Here is a 13942-nt window from a genome sequence, read left to right as displayed (position 1 = left end):
TATAGACACTACATTTGCGTCCTCAGTAGTTTGACATATAGACTCTATATTTGTGTCCTCAGTAGTATGACATATAGACACTACATTTGCGTCCTCAGTAGTTTGACATATAGACACTACATTTGTGTCCTCAATAGTGTGACATATAGACACTACATTTACGTCCTCAGTAGTATGACATATAGACACTACATTTGCGTCCTCAGTAATATGACCTATAGACACTACATTTGTGTCCTCAGTAGTATGACATATAGACACTACATTTGTGTCCTCAGTAGTATGACATATAGACACTACATTTGTGTCCTCAGTAGTATGACATATTGACACTACATTTACGTCCTCTGTAGTATGACATATAGAGACTAAATTTTCATCCTCAGTAGTGTGACATATAGACACTACATTTGCGTCCTCAGTAGTATGACATATAGACACTACATTTGTGTCCTCAGTAGTGTGACATATAGACACTACATTTGTGTCCTTAGTAGTATGACATATAGACACTACATTTGCGTCCTCAGTAGTTTGACATATAGACACTACATTTGTGTCCTCAGTAGTATGACATATTGACACTACATCTGTGTCCTCAGTAGTATGACATATTGACACTACATTTACGTCCTCAGTAGTATGACATATAGAGACTAAATTTTCATCCTCAGTAGTGTGATATATAGACACTACATTTGCGTCCTCAGTAGTATGACATATAGACACTACATTTGTGTCCTCAGTAGTATGACATATAGACACTACATCTGTGTCCTCAGTAGTATGACATATAGACACATTTGCGTCCTCAGTAGTATGACATATAGACACTACATTTGTGTCCTCAGTAGTATGACATATAGACACATTTGCGTCCTCAGTAGTATGACATATAGACACTTCATTTACGTCCTCATTTACGTCCTCAGTAGTATGATATATATACACTACATTTACTCCTCAGTAGTTTGACATATAGACAGTACATTTGCGTCCTCAGTAGTATGACATACTGTATATACAAGTAACATTTGCGTTCTCAGTAGTTTAAGCATTAGGATACCTGAAGCATAATCAGGAACAGTGCCCCGAAATTTCAAACTATATCTTTGCTGAGAATGAACTTCTATATTATGGACTAAACATAGATGTACATTTCCTATTTCTGTGACCTTGACTTTTGATCAGTTCCATCTGAAAAGTCCATGTTGTTTGGAAGGTTAAAGTTACAGAGATCGAGACAAAGAGACAGGGATTCTATCCAGAACATCTACCACAACCCAAAACAAGGAGAATTTGCCAAAGATTGAAATAATACCAACCTCAAAACTTTTAATTGGTCATTAATTCCTTGGAGTTGGCAATTTATATATAAAAAAAACAACAAATATACAAATAAAGAATTAAGGGGACAAATTAAGAAATAAGATGTTCTGTGATTTTAAGTCAAGTATTGGTGCTTTGTTAGGAAAATACAATTACGTACATATAATATACTTTTTTCACACAAGAAATTAAATAAGTAGCATACATATAGTTCTCAAATGGATAATCTATACGGTGGTCCTTGGACTGATTTGTCAAAATGAAGTCTTATTCATGGCAATTGATTTGATTATTTTATCAAATTCATAACGTCATACAGGGTGAATTATCCATAGGAAAACGGAAGATTGTAAACTGTTTAACTCCGGGCTGATTACTTTATTGACAAATATCATTGTATAAAGCGGGGACGGGTGACAGCTAATAAAACTGACACATCTCCTGAGAACTGGACCTGATTGTGTTTTTTGTTGTTAGTAATAGATTCACTTATACCAGTAACAATATATTTCTTCTTTTTTCAGAGATCTGTTGTACATAAATCCGATTTACTGGGCAAAAGGCCGAGGCGATCTGATGAACTCATTGGTAAGCACGTCCGATTTCTATCGCAAAGCATTTTAAAAGATCACATATATCTACAAGTATTGATGAACTTTTTGTATTTAACAGTCCAAACTAATATAGGATGAAAAAGCTAATCTGCAGTACATTTTTATCAAGTCAGTTAAATCCATTTATTAAGGAAAGATAAGGCACAATTTTAATGCATTTTTAAAAAGTTTTGTTTTTGTTTTTGTTTGTTTGTTTGTTTGTTTTTGTTGATAATCCATAATTGGACTGAAAAGCAAAAATATCTATTCGTATAGTTATAAATTTTAATTTAGAGATCTTTGCATATCTTGAATGCGAATTCCTTAAGTTACAGTGGATATATATATATTATTATAACAGTAACTTGATCCGAAGAGTCGTATCACGTCAAGTTAACAGGCGCGGATCATCAGATCAAACGAGACGCGAAGCGTCGAGTTTGATCTGATGATCCGCGCCTGTCAACGAGACGTGATACGACTCTTCGGATCAAGTTACTGTTATAATGATAAATTTATTATATACCCCTTTCCAACTAGCAAAATATAATAAAAGGAAACTTTCTGGATCAATTACATAACTTTTATTCATTAAACAATCCATTTTGTCAAGGAACTTTTTGATACGCGAGAATAAAAACGCCATTTATCTGTGTACTACGTCATCAGTTTCAGAGAGGGGTGATATGGATTCAGAAAACCACAGTGTGGTGATCCGGAACGTCGGATCACACCGTCACATGATTGCATAAATTCAACAGTAAAACTGAGTGACAAACAGTTGGGTATATAATAAATAACTAGATGGTTTGGTTCATACATTAGGTTATGATACCGTCCTTATATTAATCCTGTAATCCGTTAAGCATTTTTTAAAGCAGGGAGTCTTGTCTGATTTCTGACTTAAGGATACACAAACAAAAATTTGATGCCTGGATTAATATATATTTTTTGACTGATTTTGAATAGAAATGACATAAATAATAAATCCCTAAAATATAAAGAAATCGTAAGTTTTCTTTTCTGCTTAATTATGCGACTTTGTTTTGTTTCCTATATAATTCTATACAAAATTTTGCATATATTTTTAACATTGCGGCAAAATCTTACAAAATTCTGCCACTTTACCTGGTAAATATTATTCAGGTTACTTATTTGAATATAAATCTATGAGAAATTTTGCTGATTTCTGAAAAAAAGTTTGTGCTATTTATCCTTAATGAAATACTCAAAGTATATATGCTTACATGTCTTTTATATTTAGATGTTAAGGGTTTTAAAGATCATATTTTTCTTTCTTTTTCGTAATTGTACAATTTGAAATAGTAATGGTAAACTGACTTTAAAATTTAGCGGGGACAATATTTTTGGCGGAATGGCGGCGTATGAAAATATCTCCTTTTCTGCTTCTCAAAATTACTACAGAACAATGAATTTAAAAGGCCTTTTTAAACAATCAAAGGCTTAGGGAAATTTTTGTAGTGGCTGAAATTAATAATAATGGACTAAAGTTTTAAAATATAGCAATTAAAAATGATTTTATAGACAAATGGCAAACTTATAGCCTTTGAAAGCTAAGGATTCTAAGAACAGACTTGAGTAAAAATTCAGTAAAAAATGTATTTCTCTCTTATTAAACGGTCAAAACTTCTGGTTTATGTATCATTTTGTACCTTTACATGACTACTTTACCATATGTAAAAATAATAAAATTTAAAATATACAAAACATATTAAAACAACTAATATTCCCTAAAAAATTAAGAAAAATAGAGGAAATTGGGGTTACCCAATATCTATTTAGTTTAACTGTTTATCTCAATTTGATATTATCATTTGGTAGACCTTTTGTTGTATCAACTTTTTATGTAAAATGAAAAATATTAAATCTTTTAAAATAATAAGAAGAATTACATGATTGACAACAATATTTTTTTATTCTTGATGACACGGAAAAGATAATGACCTTGACATGACCGTGACCTTTTAATTAAACGGTCAAATATAACGTAATATATGTCATCACTTAGTGATATTGTCTTCTTCAATCTGTGAAAATTTCGTTAATTTTTTAATATGATAAACACGGGAAGAATCCCTCCTTAAAAGAGGCTAATTGAGCTTGATATTATTCTTTGTTGTTGTCTTTTTGTTCATTTGCTTGTTGTTTTCTTTTTTCTTTTCTTTTTTTCTTCTTTTTTTCTCAATTGTTTTTAAAATTTAAAATTTCTTTTGGCATGTATATTTGTTTTTGGTTTTTAATTTTATTTTCTTCTTCCACCCTTTTTTTTCACGGAAAGTTTGAAGGGATATTCTTATTAATTACGAGGTATTTTTTTTAATCAAAATAAATATCATCGTTGATAAATGGGTTTTGTTTGTCAAACACTTTAAAGCACTTTTTGTTACAGATTTTGCACTATTTACTTTGAAATGCAGTGAATGATCGAAACGCATAATAATTAATAGAACGTTGAACCCTGAATGAAGGCTGCTTTTTGAATATAATGTTATAGTGTTAAAAAAAAATCAATTTAAATCAGAAGTTGGTTGATGAGAGTCAAATAATTTTGACTTTTCCCAGACTGTATATCAATGGCCTCGACAGAGGGAGAGTTCACATACAGGTCCGACGGTTCTCCCAGTGTGTGCGGAATCTACTTTATTTCACCTCCAGAAAATCTTGTAGAGATAGAATTCACCAGCTTCAATATCGACTGTAAATCCGGACTAGCAGTGGTATGACTTTCAAATAAAGTCTGACATACATACACAAGTATAGTTTACTGAATGCAGTTAGATTGAATTGAGATCTTTTAAATGTCAAAATACTGGGTTTCTTTTTACCTGTACCAGAGGCTCGAGTTCTGCTAGCCACGTAGCATCATTTTACAGAATTGGGAGGCCAGCCAGAAAAATAATTGACGTGACAAGCAACAAATAATAAATTGTTACATGTAAAGAATAAATAAACCAAAACTAAGTAAATGAATAAAAAAAAACTTTGATTAGCAAACAAGAAAAAAAAGAGTGTCTATTAAAATTTAACAGCGAAATATACTTCTAAAAAAGTATTGGGGTGGGGGGGGGTGAAGGGAACAAGACTTGAATGATGACTAGAAATATTCGCGAATTTTATAGAACAAATTCTAACTGGGAATAGTCAGAAGAGGCTTGTACATGTAACTTGTAAAACACCAAATCCCTAATTTGCCTCTTATAAATTCCATTGGTAATGCTGTATTTACGTTGAAAATCTCCCTCGAAGTGAGAACCCCTGTTTGTTTATTTTGTTACTTACCTTTAGTATTTATATATTCCACAGAGGGCCGACTCTAAACCTTAACAAAAACGAAAAATGGTGTCAGATATCGGAATATAGGTAAGGTAGGCTAGGAATTCATGTATTTTTGATAAGTTTTTGTGTCTATAATAAAAATTCTCAGAAAGCGGGGAGGGGGGGGGGGGTACACCAACCCGTCAGGTGCCTTCGTTTCGGGTGTATAGATTGGGTAGCAACAAGAGTTTTAAAGCTTTACCTTGGAACATATATATATTTTCTGAAATCTTCATGCAAAACAAAGGTATCTTTCTACAACTTCATGTAAAGTAGGTTAAGATTGTTCTCGACATTTCTCCAAAGGTGGATGGGGCTAACATAGGCGTGTTTTAAAGGGGGAGATCTGGATTCTAGGTCATCTACAAGGAGAGAGAGAATCCTTCGGAGAAGTATTACACCCCCCTGTCAGTGCCTGCAGGTTGTAGAGCAGTGAAACATTGATAAACCTTAATTAAAATTATAGCTTAATGAATATGGCACCACGATTACTAGTACTTTAAAAATATGGTATGGTGTGCATTAAAGCCACGAGATTCACAAATGATTTGTAGAAAACTGCTTAAACTATTTTATGAAAAAACTGAACTTAGCTCTTCTTAAGCTAATAGTTACATTGTAATACTTAACATCTATAAATTCTAGATAATGCCATCAAAAAGAATTCCATATTTAATTTTAGAAATAGAAACTGTGACTCATTTAAGCATAGAATCTCTTGAGCCTCTGTTTATTGTATTTATTAATTTTTTTTTTTAATTATTAAAATTGTTGAAAATCTCCAGATAAAAGATTACTTTTAATCTATTTTTATTAAGGTCATAATAGAAAGACCTGAAAACATTAAATTTTGAATATTTTTGTAGGTTGTGGATGGCTGGGAAATGAACCAGCAGTTTTTCCCTTCCCCAGAGGATCACCCTAAAAGTATAGAGGACCGACTAAAGAATCTGTGTGGCCGGAGTCCCTCCAAGACCTTTGTGTCATCACAGAACGTGGCATTGATTCAGCACCTTATTGCTATTCCTGGCGAAGGTTTCACTGTGAGAGTGCGGTTTCTAAAAAATCCACAGCGTAAGTTAAGAAAAAATCCTCAGTGTAAGTAACCAAAAAAATCCTCAGTGTAAGTAACCAAAAAAATCCTCAGTGTAAGTAAACAAAAACAAATATCAAAATAAAACCAATTAAGAAATAAACAGCATAATTATAGAAAAAGAAATCCCCAGTGTAAGTAAACAAAAAAAAAAATCCACAGCGTAAAAAAAAAATTAAAAAAAAAAAAAAAGAAAAAAAAAAGAAAAAAAAAAGAGGCCCAAGGGCCTTAACGGTCACCTGAGTATAATACAACAATTTTGAGGATCCATAGAGTATAAAATGAATTGAAAGGTTAAGTTTTGTTGCCCAAATGCAAGAAAAATAGGGTGATCAGGATCAACAAATAATTAGTCTAGTATTCATTAACAGTTTGTAACTTAGGTTCTAATCTGTTCCCCGTTTAGTCACTATCACCATACAGTATATTAACAAACTAATCAGTGCTTCTACAGGTACTATTTTAATGTCCTTGTTGAAATCTCTTACACTGGCCTATCTTGGTCTTTGATGAACATTTAAAAAGACAAGTTATTTTTGTCTCATTTTTATTTATCTATTACTTACAAGTCTACCTGAACATTAAAACTATGAAAGTACTTTTTGTATTATACAATAAAAATTCTTGCAAAATTCTCTTATTCTATTAACCTTTCAAGTACATTATTTACAGTGATTAATTATCAAAAGTAAATGGCAAAGGGGAATAACTCCTCTCAGTAGAATACAAATGAATAGAGCCCTGGCCAGGACCAGAACACTTGACCAAATGGTCCAGATGTTCAAAAATCTGGTAAAAATATTCTTCCTTATTAAAACATTTACTCTTTTTGCCTCTGATATGCCCAGGTGCAGAGAAGATTTTTAAAGAAATAATGCATTTTTACTACAGATTCACTATATTATCAATAGAGCCCCCCCCCCTTCCCAAGTGAGAAACACCAGAGCCTCTCACCCTGGGACCAGAAGTTTGCTCATCATAAGTAATCACTTTGTTTATCTGCTTATCACTAAGAACAGACAGGATTATTTAATAGAATTAATGCATTTTCACTATATTATCAAGAGCCCCACCCTTACACCAGCACATCTGACCCAGGGGTCATCCAATTCACTACTCTGGAAGAAACACTCTTGCTCATCATAACTATACACTTAGCTTCTTTGCTTTTTAACCAGGAGCAGAAAAGAATGTTTTCAAAGAAATTTTGCTTTTTCACTATATAATCAATAGACCCCCCCTCTCCTTTCACCAGAACCCTTGGCCCTGGGGTCATGAAATTCACAATTTTGGAAGAGGCATCCTTGCTTATCACAACTATGTATTTAATTTGTTTAAATAATACCCAGGAGTAGAGAAGAAGATTTTCAAAGAAATAATGCACTTTCACTATATGATCTATATAGCCCCGCCCTAGCACCAAAACCCCTGACCCTGGGGCTATGAATTTCACAATTTTGATAGAGTCACCCTTGCTTATCATAACTATGTATTCAATTTGTTTCAATAATACCCAGGAGTAGAGAAGAAGATTTTCAAAGAAATAATGCACTTTTACTATATGATCTATATAGCCCCGCCCTAGCACCAGAACCCCTGACCCTGGGGCCATGAATTTCACAATTTTGGTAGAGGGCTCAATGCTTATTACAATCATGCCAACACTTTGACTGCTTGATGTCCAGGAGTAGAGAAGAAGATTTTTAAAGATAGCACTAATTTTGATGGTTTTAGCCCCACCCCTCAGGCCCCAGGGGGGCAGGGACCATGAAATTCACAATTTTTGTACCCCTTTACCCATTGATGCTATATGCCAAAATTGGTTGAAATTGGTTCAGTGGTTCAAGAGAAGAAGCTGAAAATGTTCAAAAGTTTACGACCGACAGACGACGGACGACGCACGACGGACGACGACGGACGAAAACAGATAGCAATAGGTCACCTGAGTGACTCAGGTTACCTAAAAAAAAAAAACTCCACAGTGTAAGTAAACAAACAAACAAAAAATCCACAGTGTAAGTAAACAAAAAAAACAATAAAAAAAAAAAACCCAAGAAAACCACAGTGTAAGTAAACAAAAAAAAAAAATTACTTTTACTAGAAGTTTTTGACAAACCATCACCATTATAGCCATAAGTATTTTCCTGCTGTATTTGCGCATTCTCTTTCAGTAAAAATAGCTCACGAGGCTTTGCATCAGATTAGCTAAAAGAGTAAAGATTAACATACAATTAAAGCACTGATGTTGAGGATAAATAAAAATAAATGAGGGGGCACAACCATACATTTTCAATTGTGTCAACTACCAAAATTCCTTGACAAGCAAAAAAAAACAAAAAACAAAAAAAAAAAAAACACCTAGAATTTTACCTTCATGTTTGTCGCAGTATAGGCATTTGGTTCGCCTTGTTCGACCATCTTCTTTTCTAAAGATTTACATAGAAAACGGCACAAAGTTGCATATTTTAGCACCGAAAAAGCTTACGATTTTTCTTTATTTTAGGGATTTATTATTTATGTAATTTCTATTCAAATTCAGTCAAAAAATATACATCAATTCATGCATCAGAGTTTTTTTTGTTTGTGTTATGTATCCTTAAGAAAAAGGGAGCGCCGCTGTGTGTAACTTGATCTGATGTGTTATAATCCGGAGGTAAAGAGCCGCTATATGTGTTAGTATTTAGTATTATATAATCAGTACTCTCAGGTTATGAGGGGTTTTTTGCTGGAGACAGAGACCTGATGACGTTGTATATCGTAGCTATCGCGTATCACTTGTATTGATTGTATCCATTTTTAAATGGAGGAAGGCTATCCCCACACCTCTTTAAGTATACAAATATAAGTCAAAGTGACGGAAGCAGGTGTGATGTGAAATTTGACGCCTATCGATTGTTTATCATTGACTAAACCCTTTTTAGACCGTAACACTTCAAAATAGGTAATTGTAGAAGCCGTTCTTTGAGAACGCATTAATTCTCCCTTTGAATTCTTACACAAGCACATGTATATATGTTTCAACAATTATATATATATCTTCGGAATATGAAAAAGGTGAAGATAACGAACAGTGATCGATCTGTAAAAAAATCTATAAACAATACAACTCTGTGAAGAGGGCATGAAACACGGACCTCTGGAAATTCCAGAGCTGGGATTACTTGACTAGAAATGTTCAAATCCGGCAATGCTTAAACTTGATAACGTCCCCCCCCCCCTCAATTCGCAAAATACCGGTAGCCCAGAAGGTTATAAAATTTCCACCAAAAAGCTAGGGGAGAATTAAGCGCAAGGCGTACCCGATTACACTTGCAGATGAACCCAGTGAAAGATATTAGCTGCAGGATTTCTAACGATTTTGCAAATATTTTCACCAAATGTTGACCAGACAAAATTGTACAGGTGTAGCATATGGCTAAAATGAAAAATTAAGATGACGTCAGTTTTGGCGTGTTGAAACTGAGTCCTGTCAGTATGATTTCAGATAACATAAAAATGTCAAACAAGAGGTCCATTGGTCTCATCGCTCACCTGAGCACTTTGGCTAGGAAAAGCAGAAATCGGTTCAGTATTGAAAAGTTTAAAATATTAAAAAGTGGTTCCGGGGAGGGGGGGGGGTTCTTATTTGAACCCTCTAACATACAGATAAAACAATGAGCAAAGACAAAACAAAGACATGTGTTGTTACCTACTTTGTCAGCTGGGACCAGTATATACTTATCGAGTAATCTATCTATTTTTTCACTTCTGAATATTGAAGACAGAAGGATATATGATTTTCATCAGCTTTGTATAACTTTGAACATTATTTTTCAGCCTGTAACGTCATCAGCATGTTTAAGAGAGGACTATACACAGTGAAGAATTATGGCGCCAAGAGGAACTGCTCCGTCTCCATCATTTATCCTGAGCGGGTTCGTCTTCTGTCGGTAGATGTCGGCGTGACTGGTCACTTCCAGAAAGTGGAAGCCGAATACGGAATCAAATCAAATGTAAAGAAACACAGATTTATCCTTTTTTCATCGACAAATCAGAAACTGAAGTTATTCAAGAGAACGTAAACGAATCGTTTTGAACAAATTAAAACATAAGTTGTAAATATGTAAATAATGAAATACCAGTACCTTAATTTGAAGAAGTGAAGACATACATTTCATGTATGTGTGTGTAGGGGAAGGGGATCTAGAAAAAAAAACTCACAAAATATTCTCCTCTCCCAGTAAAAAGTTGGACAAGATTTTAAAGGGGGTCTATTTTAAAATTTTTATGTAAATTTGATAGTAGCAATGAAAAGTTTGGAGGGATGTTGGAATTTCTCTGGCTTGACCTTGACTCACAAAAACTTAAGTGTCCTATTGTGATATATTGTGAGTTTTATTTCAGTTTTAAAAATCAAGAAATGTGCGCCTAAGTCATACATAGGTCTGAGTCAAAGCATGTATTATCAAAATGCTCGCAGTAACATATTTTTGGATTAAAGTAATGTTTGTTTGTTGTTTAACGTCCCTCTCCAGAATTTTTCACTCATATGGAGACGCCACGACTTGCCTGTTGAGAGCTGCAAATTTTGACCTATACTCGGCACTTAGGGCCATTGAGCAGTGAGGGATCTTTTTCATGCCAGCACCTACTGCGACACGGGACCTCGGTTTTTACGGTCTCATCCGAAGGACTGGCCTCCACGTCCCACAGTGGGATTCGAACCCGAGACGTAAGGATTAACTCCTTACTCCGCGACTCTAGAGTAAACGCTCTAACCACTGCGCCACACGGGCGACGGATTAAAGTAATGTAAATGGATTCTAAATCATATTCAAGAGCTAAATAAACACTACATGAGGAACGGTACATAACAAGATAATAGAGTAACCACCGCATCTAAGTAAAAGAGTGTTCCTATATTTTCAGTGTCACCGCTATCTTGGAACAGACGATTATGTAGAGCTGGCTGGTGGGAATGGCTTTGAGATAGGATTCATGAATGTTCGCGAGCGTTTTTGCGGCTTGGAATCAAACGTTGGTAAGGAATTCATTCTGAGGACAGTATTTTTTTTGCCTCAGGTACCTACACAAACTTAACAAGAATTGATTGATTTTTAATAAAAATCAATCATTTCTTGTTAAGTTTGTGTAGGTAATTTTTTATGTAGTTTTACGTCCCGTTCGAGAAGTTTTCACTCATCTAGAGACGTCATCATATACAGATGAAGGGTTTCAAATTTAGACCTTTTCTTGGCACTTAGGGCCATTGAGCAGTGAGGGTTCTTTATTATGCCAACGCCTACCGTGACACGGGACCTCGGTTTTTAAGGTCTCTTCCGAAGAACCCGCAACTTTCACTTCAAAGTGCCGAGCGTTTGGCGAAAGAACAGTTGCTTCTTATTTTTTATCGACTAAGGTCGGTCGCGGCCGTGATTTGAACACACGACCTTCCGATCACGGAGCGCACGCTCTACCAAACAACTAGTCCGAAATATCTGACGTTTTCCTGGCTTTTTTACGATTTTGATATTTTACGTGCCAGGAAAACCAGGTTTTCTGGCACGTAAAATATCAAAATCGTGAAAAAAGCCTGGAAAACGTCAAATAATTTCGGACTACCAAACAACAAGAATTGAAAACAAGATTTTACATAGTTTTATGAAAGAAAAATAATAACATGCTGAAATATTTAAAATGTTTATATCTGAATAAGTTACATGCATATAAGGTGAGTGGAACTACATGTTAGTATTGTATTATCGATACATTGATGGAAAAGCTGTAGTGACCTTGACACTAAAAAACTTTCAAGAAATCTCTCATAAAAAGGTCTTCGAAAAACGGGATTTAAAACGAAATCTTGTTAGTACTCAACTAAATTCCGTGAACATTTACCAAAACCATTGGGTAAGTTACTGGTATACAGCATGCATGGTAAAATACAAAAGCCAGTTACATTTACAGCTCCTTGATTTACATGTTGCGGTGTATGTATTTTCTATGAAAAGGGAGCTTAAAGGATTTTGTGAATAATAAAATCATTGCTAGTGACCATGTTAAAGTATTTTCAAAGATGGCTGAACACAGCGAAAAATGGGAGACTGTATTTCTCTACAGTCTGTTAACTGTCATTTTTTTCTATTTTTTTTTTTAAAAAGCAGAAACTTGGCGACTTGGTCAAGCCTATTTGGAGGGTGGCTGTGGGATAAGATATTACGTAGACGTGGCCTGGTGTGTGTATTTATCATATTATAGATGATCTTACTTTATCAGGATCTCAGATGATCTCTGCATACCGTTTATCATATACCTCAGAAGTCATTTTACCATGATCTCGAATGCCTGATATGTAGCTATCATGATCACAAAATGACCCAGCATGTAAAATTTTAGCGGATGTAAGCTTACTAAATGTAATAATCTAACAGGCATTTTAATTTTTTTTAGGGGAGCAGGAAGTTGTTATTGGTTGTCAGCATTCCTCAGTGAGGCTAGTCTCCAGTGGACAGTTCTTTAACTCTGTTACATTCTTGTACTCAAATTTAACAGAAGACGAAATAGGCCGAGAGGACCCCAATAAGTGTATTGCATAGTTCCTACTGCTATATATAGGTAAAACTGAAAACTGTTCTTCAATCTAAAGTGTGCATTAACTTGGAATGTAAAATCTTAAAAAGAACAAGGTCGAACGAACTCCACTTAGACCCACTAATCTGATTCATTAAAATTAAGAAAATTATTCAAATCGGTATTCATGTTTTAACCCCTGTCCATAATTTTTTCCTTCGAATATGAGTATACCAGTCACATCATTACTAGATTTTCTAATACGAAATTACCATTGGAAATTGTGAACAGAGTTAAATTTGTTTCTGTCTTTAGCTGGGGTTTGTCGGGTCATAAACCTATACATATACAATATTTTTGAAGTTGTCTATTTTTTCAGTGCCATTTGTGTTCAGGATGGAACCAGGATCCCATTATTCCGTGCCAGACTGGAGTAGCTCAATGTAGTTGTCAAGACTATTTGTCTATGTTTTGTATTTATATTAATTATACCGGATTCAAGTGAATTATCGACAATATTTATTTATTTTGAAAAGGTAAAATAAAGAATTAACTGAACTTGTTTCGTCGTAAACTTTTATTTTAACGACATTCTGGTCAACCTCATAAATCCATTAATGGTATAGTGTGTCGTATATACATAACAGGAGACGAAAGGAAACAAATAATTGTCAAATGTCATATGAAAAAAAAAACCCACTTAGTACTGAATCAATTATAGATCAACTTTAAATAAATCAGACCAGGTTCATTTTCCAGTGAACTAACTGCATATTGCCAATTAGATACTGTATACATGCTCACTCCCTATTCTTAATAATAATAATAATAATAATAATAACTAGATGCGATCTCGTTGCGAGCAACGAGTGGGTCTTCCGTCCGATTTTTGATAAGATGAGATAAGAATTTGACTGAGACTTTCGTTCAAATATAATGATATAACACCTATTCTCACATAATCCGTCCATATGCGCTATTTGGATGTCGCAAGCAATTTAAATTACATTATTATTAAAATAATTGGTAAATTTTGTAGTGT

The 13942-nt window shown here is 34.2% G+C and overlaps 1 protein-coding gene across 1 annotated transcript; it reads left to right on the top strand.

Moving 5' to 3' along the window:
* The first annotated feature begins 4516 nt into the window (after positions 1-4516).
* LOC133193347 (corticotropin-releasing factor-binding protein-like) lies at positions 4517-13408 on the top strand. The gene is made up of 6 exons (XM_061329289.1): positions 4517-4660; positions 6125-6332; positions 10168-10343; positions 11260-11371; positions 12781-12945; positions 13280-13408. The coding sequence occupies exons 1-5, from the start codon at positions 4517-4519 to the stop codon at positions 12924-12926; spliced, it is 786 nt and encodes a 261-aa protein (XP_061185273.1). The 3' UTR covers positions 12927-12945; positions 13280-13408.
* Positions 13409-13942: the final 534 nt, after the last annotated feature.

Source organism: Saccostrea echinata, unplaced genomic scaffold (genome assembly GCF_033153115.1).
Source record: "Saccostrea echinata isolate AGI-Se365-2 ecotype Australia unplaced genomic scaffold, CSIRO_AGI_Sech_v1 ptg000027l, whole genome shotgun sequence".
NCBI classification, from domain to species: domain Eukaryota; kingdom Metazoa; phylum Mollusca; class Bivalvia; order Ostreida; family Ostreidae; genus Saccostrea; species Saccostrea echinata.
Note: the sequence above shows the minus strand (reverse complement) of the source record. Positions and strands in the feature narration are given on the sequence as shown.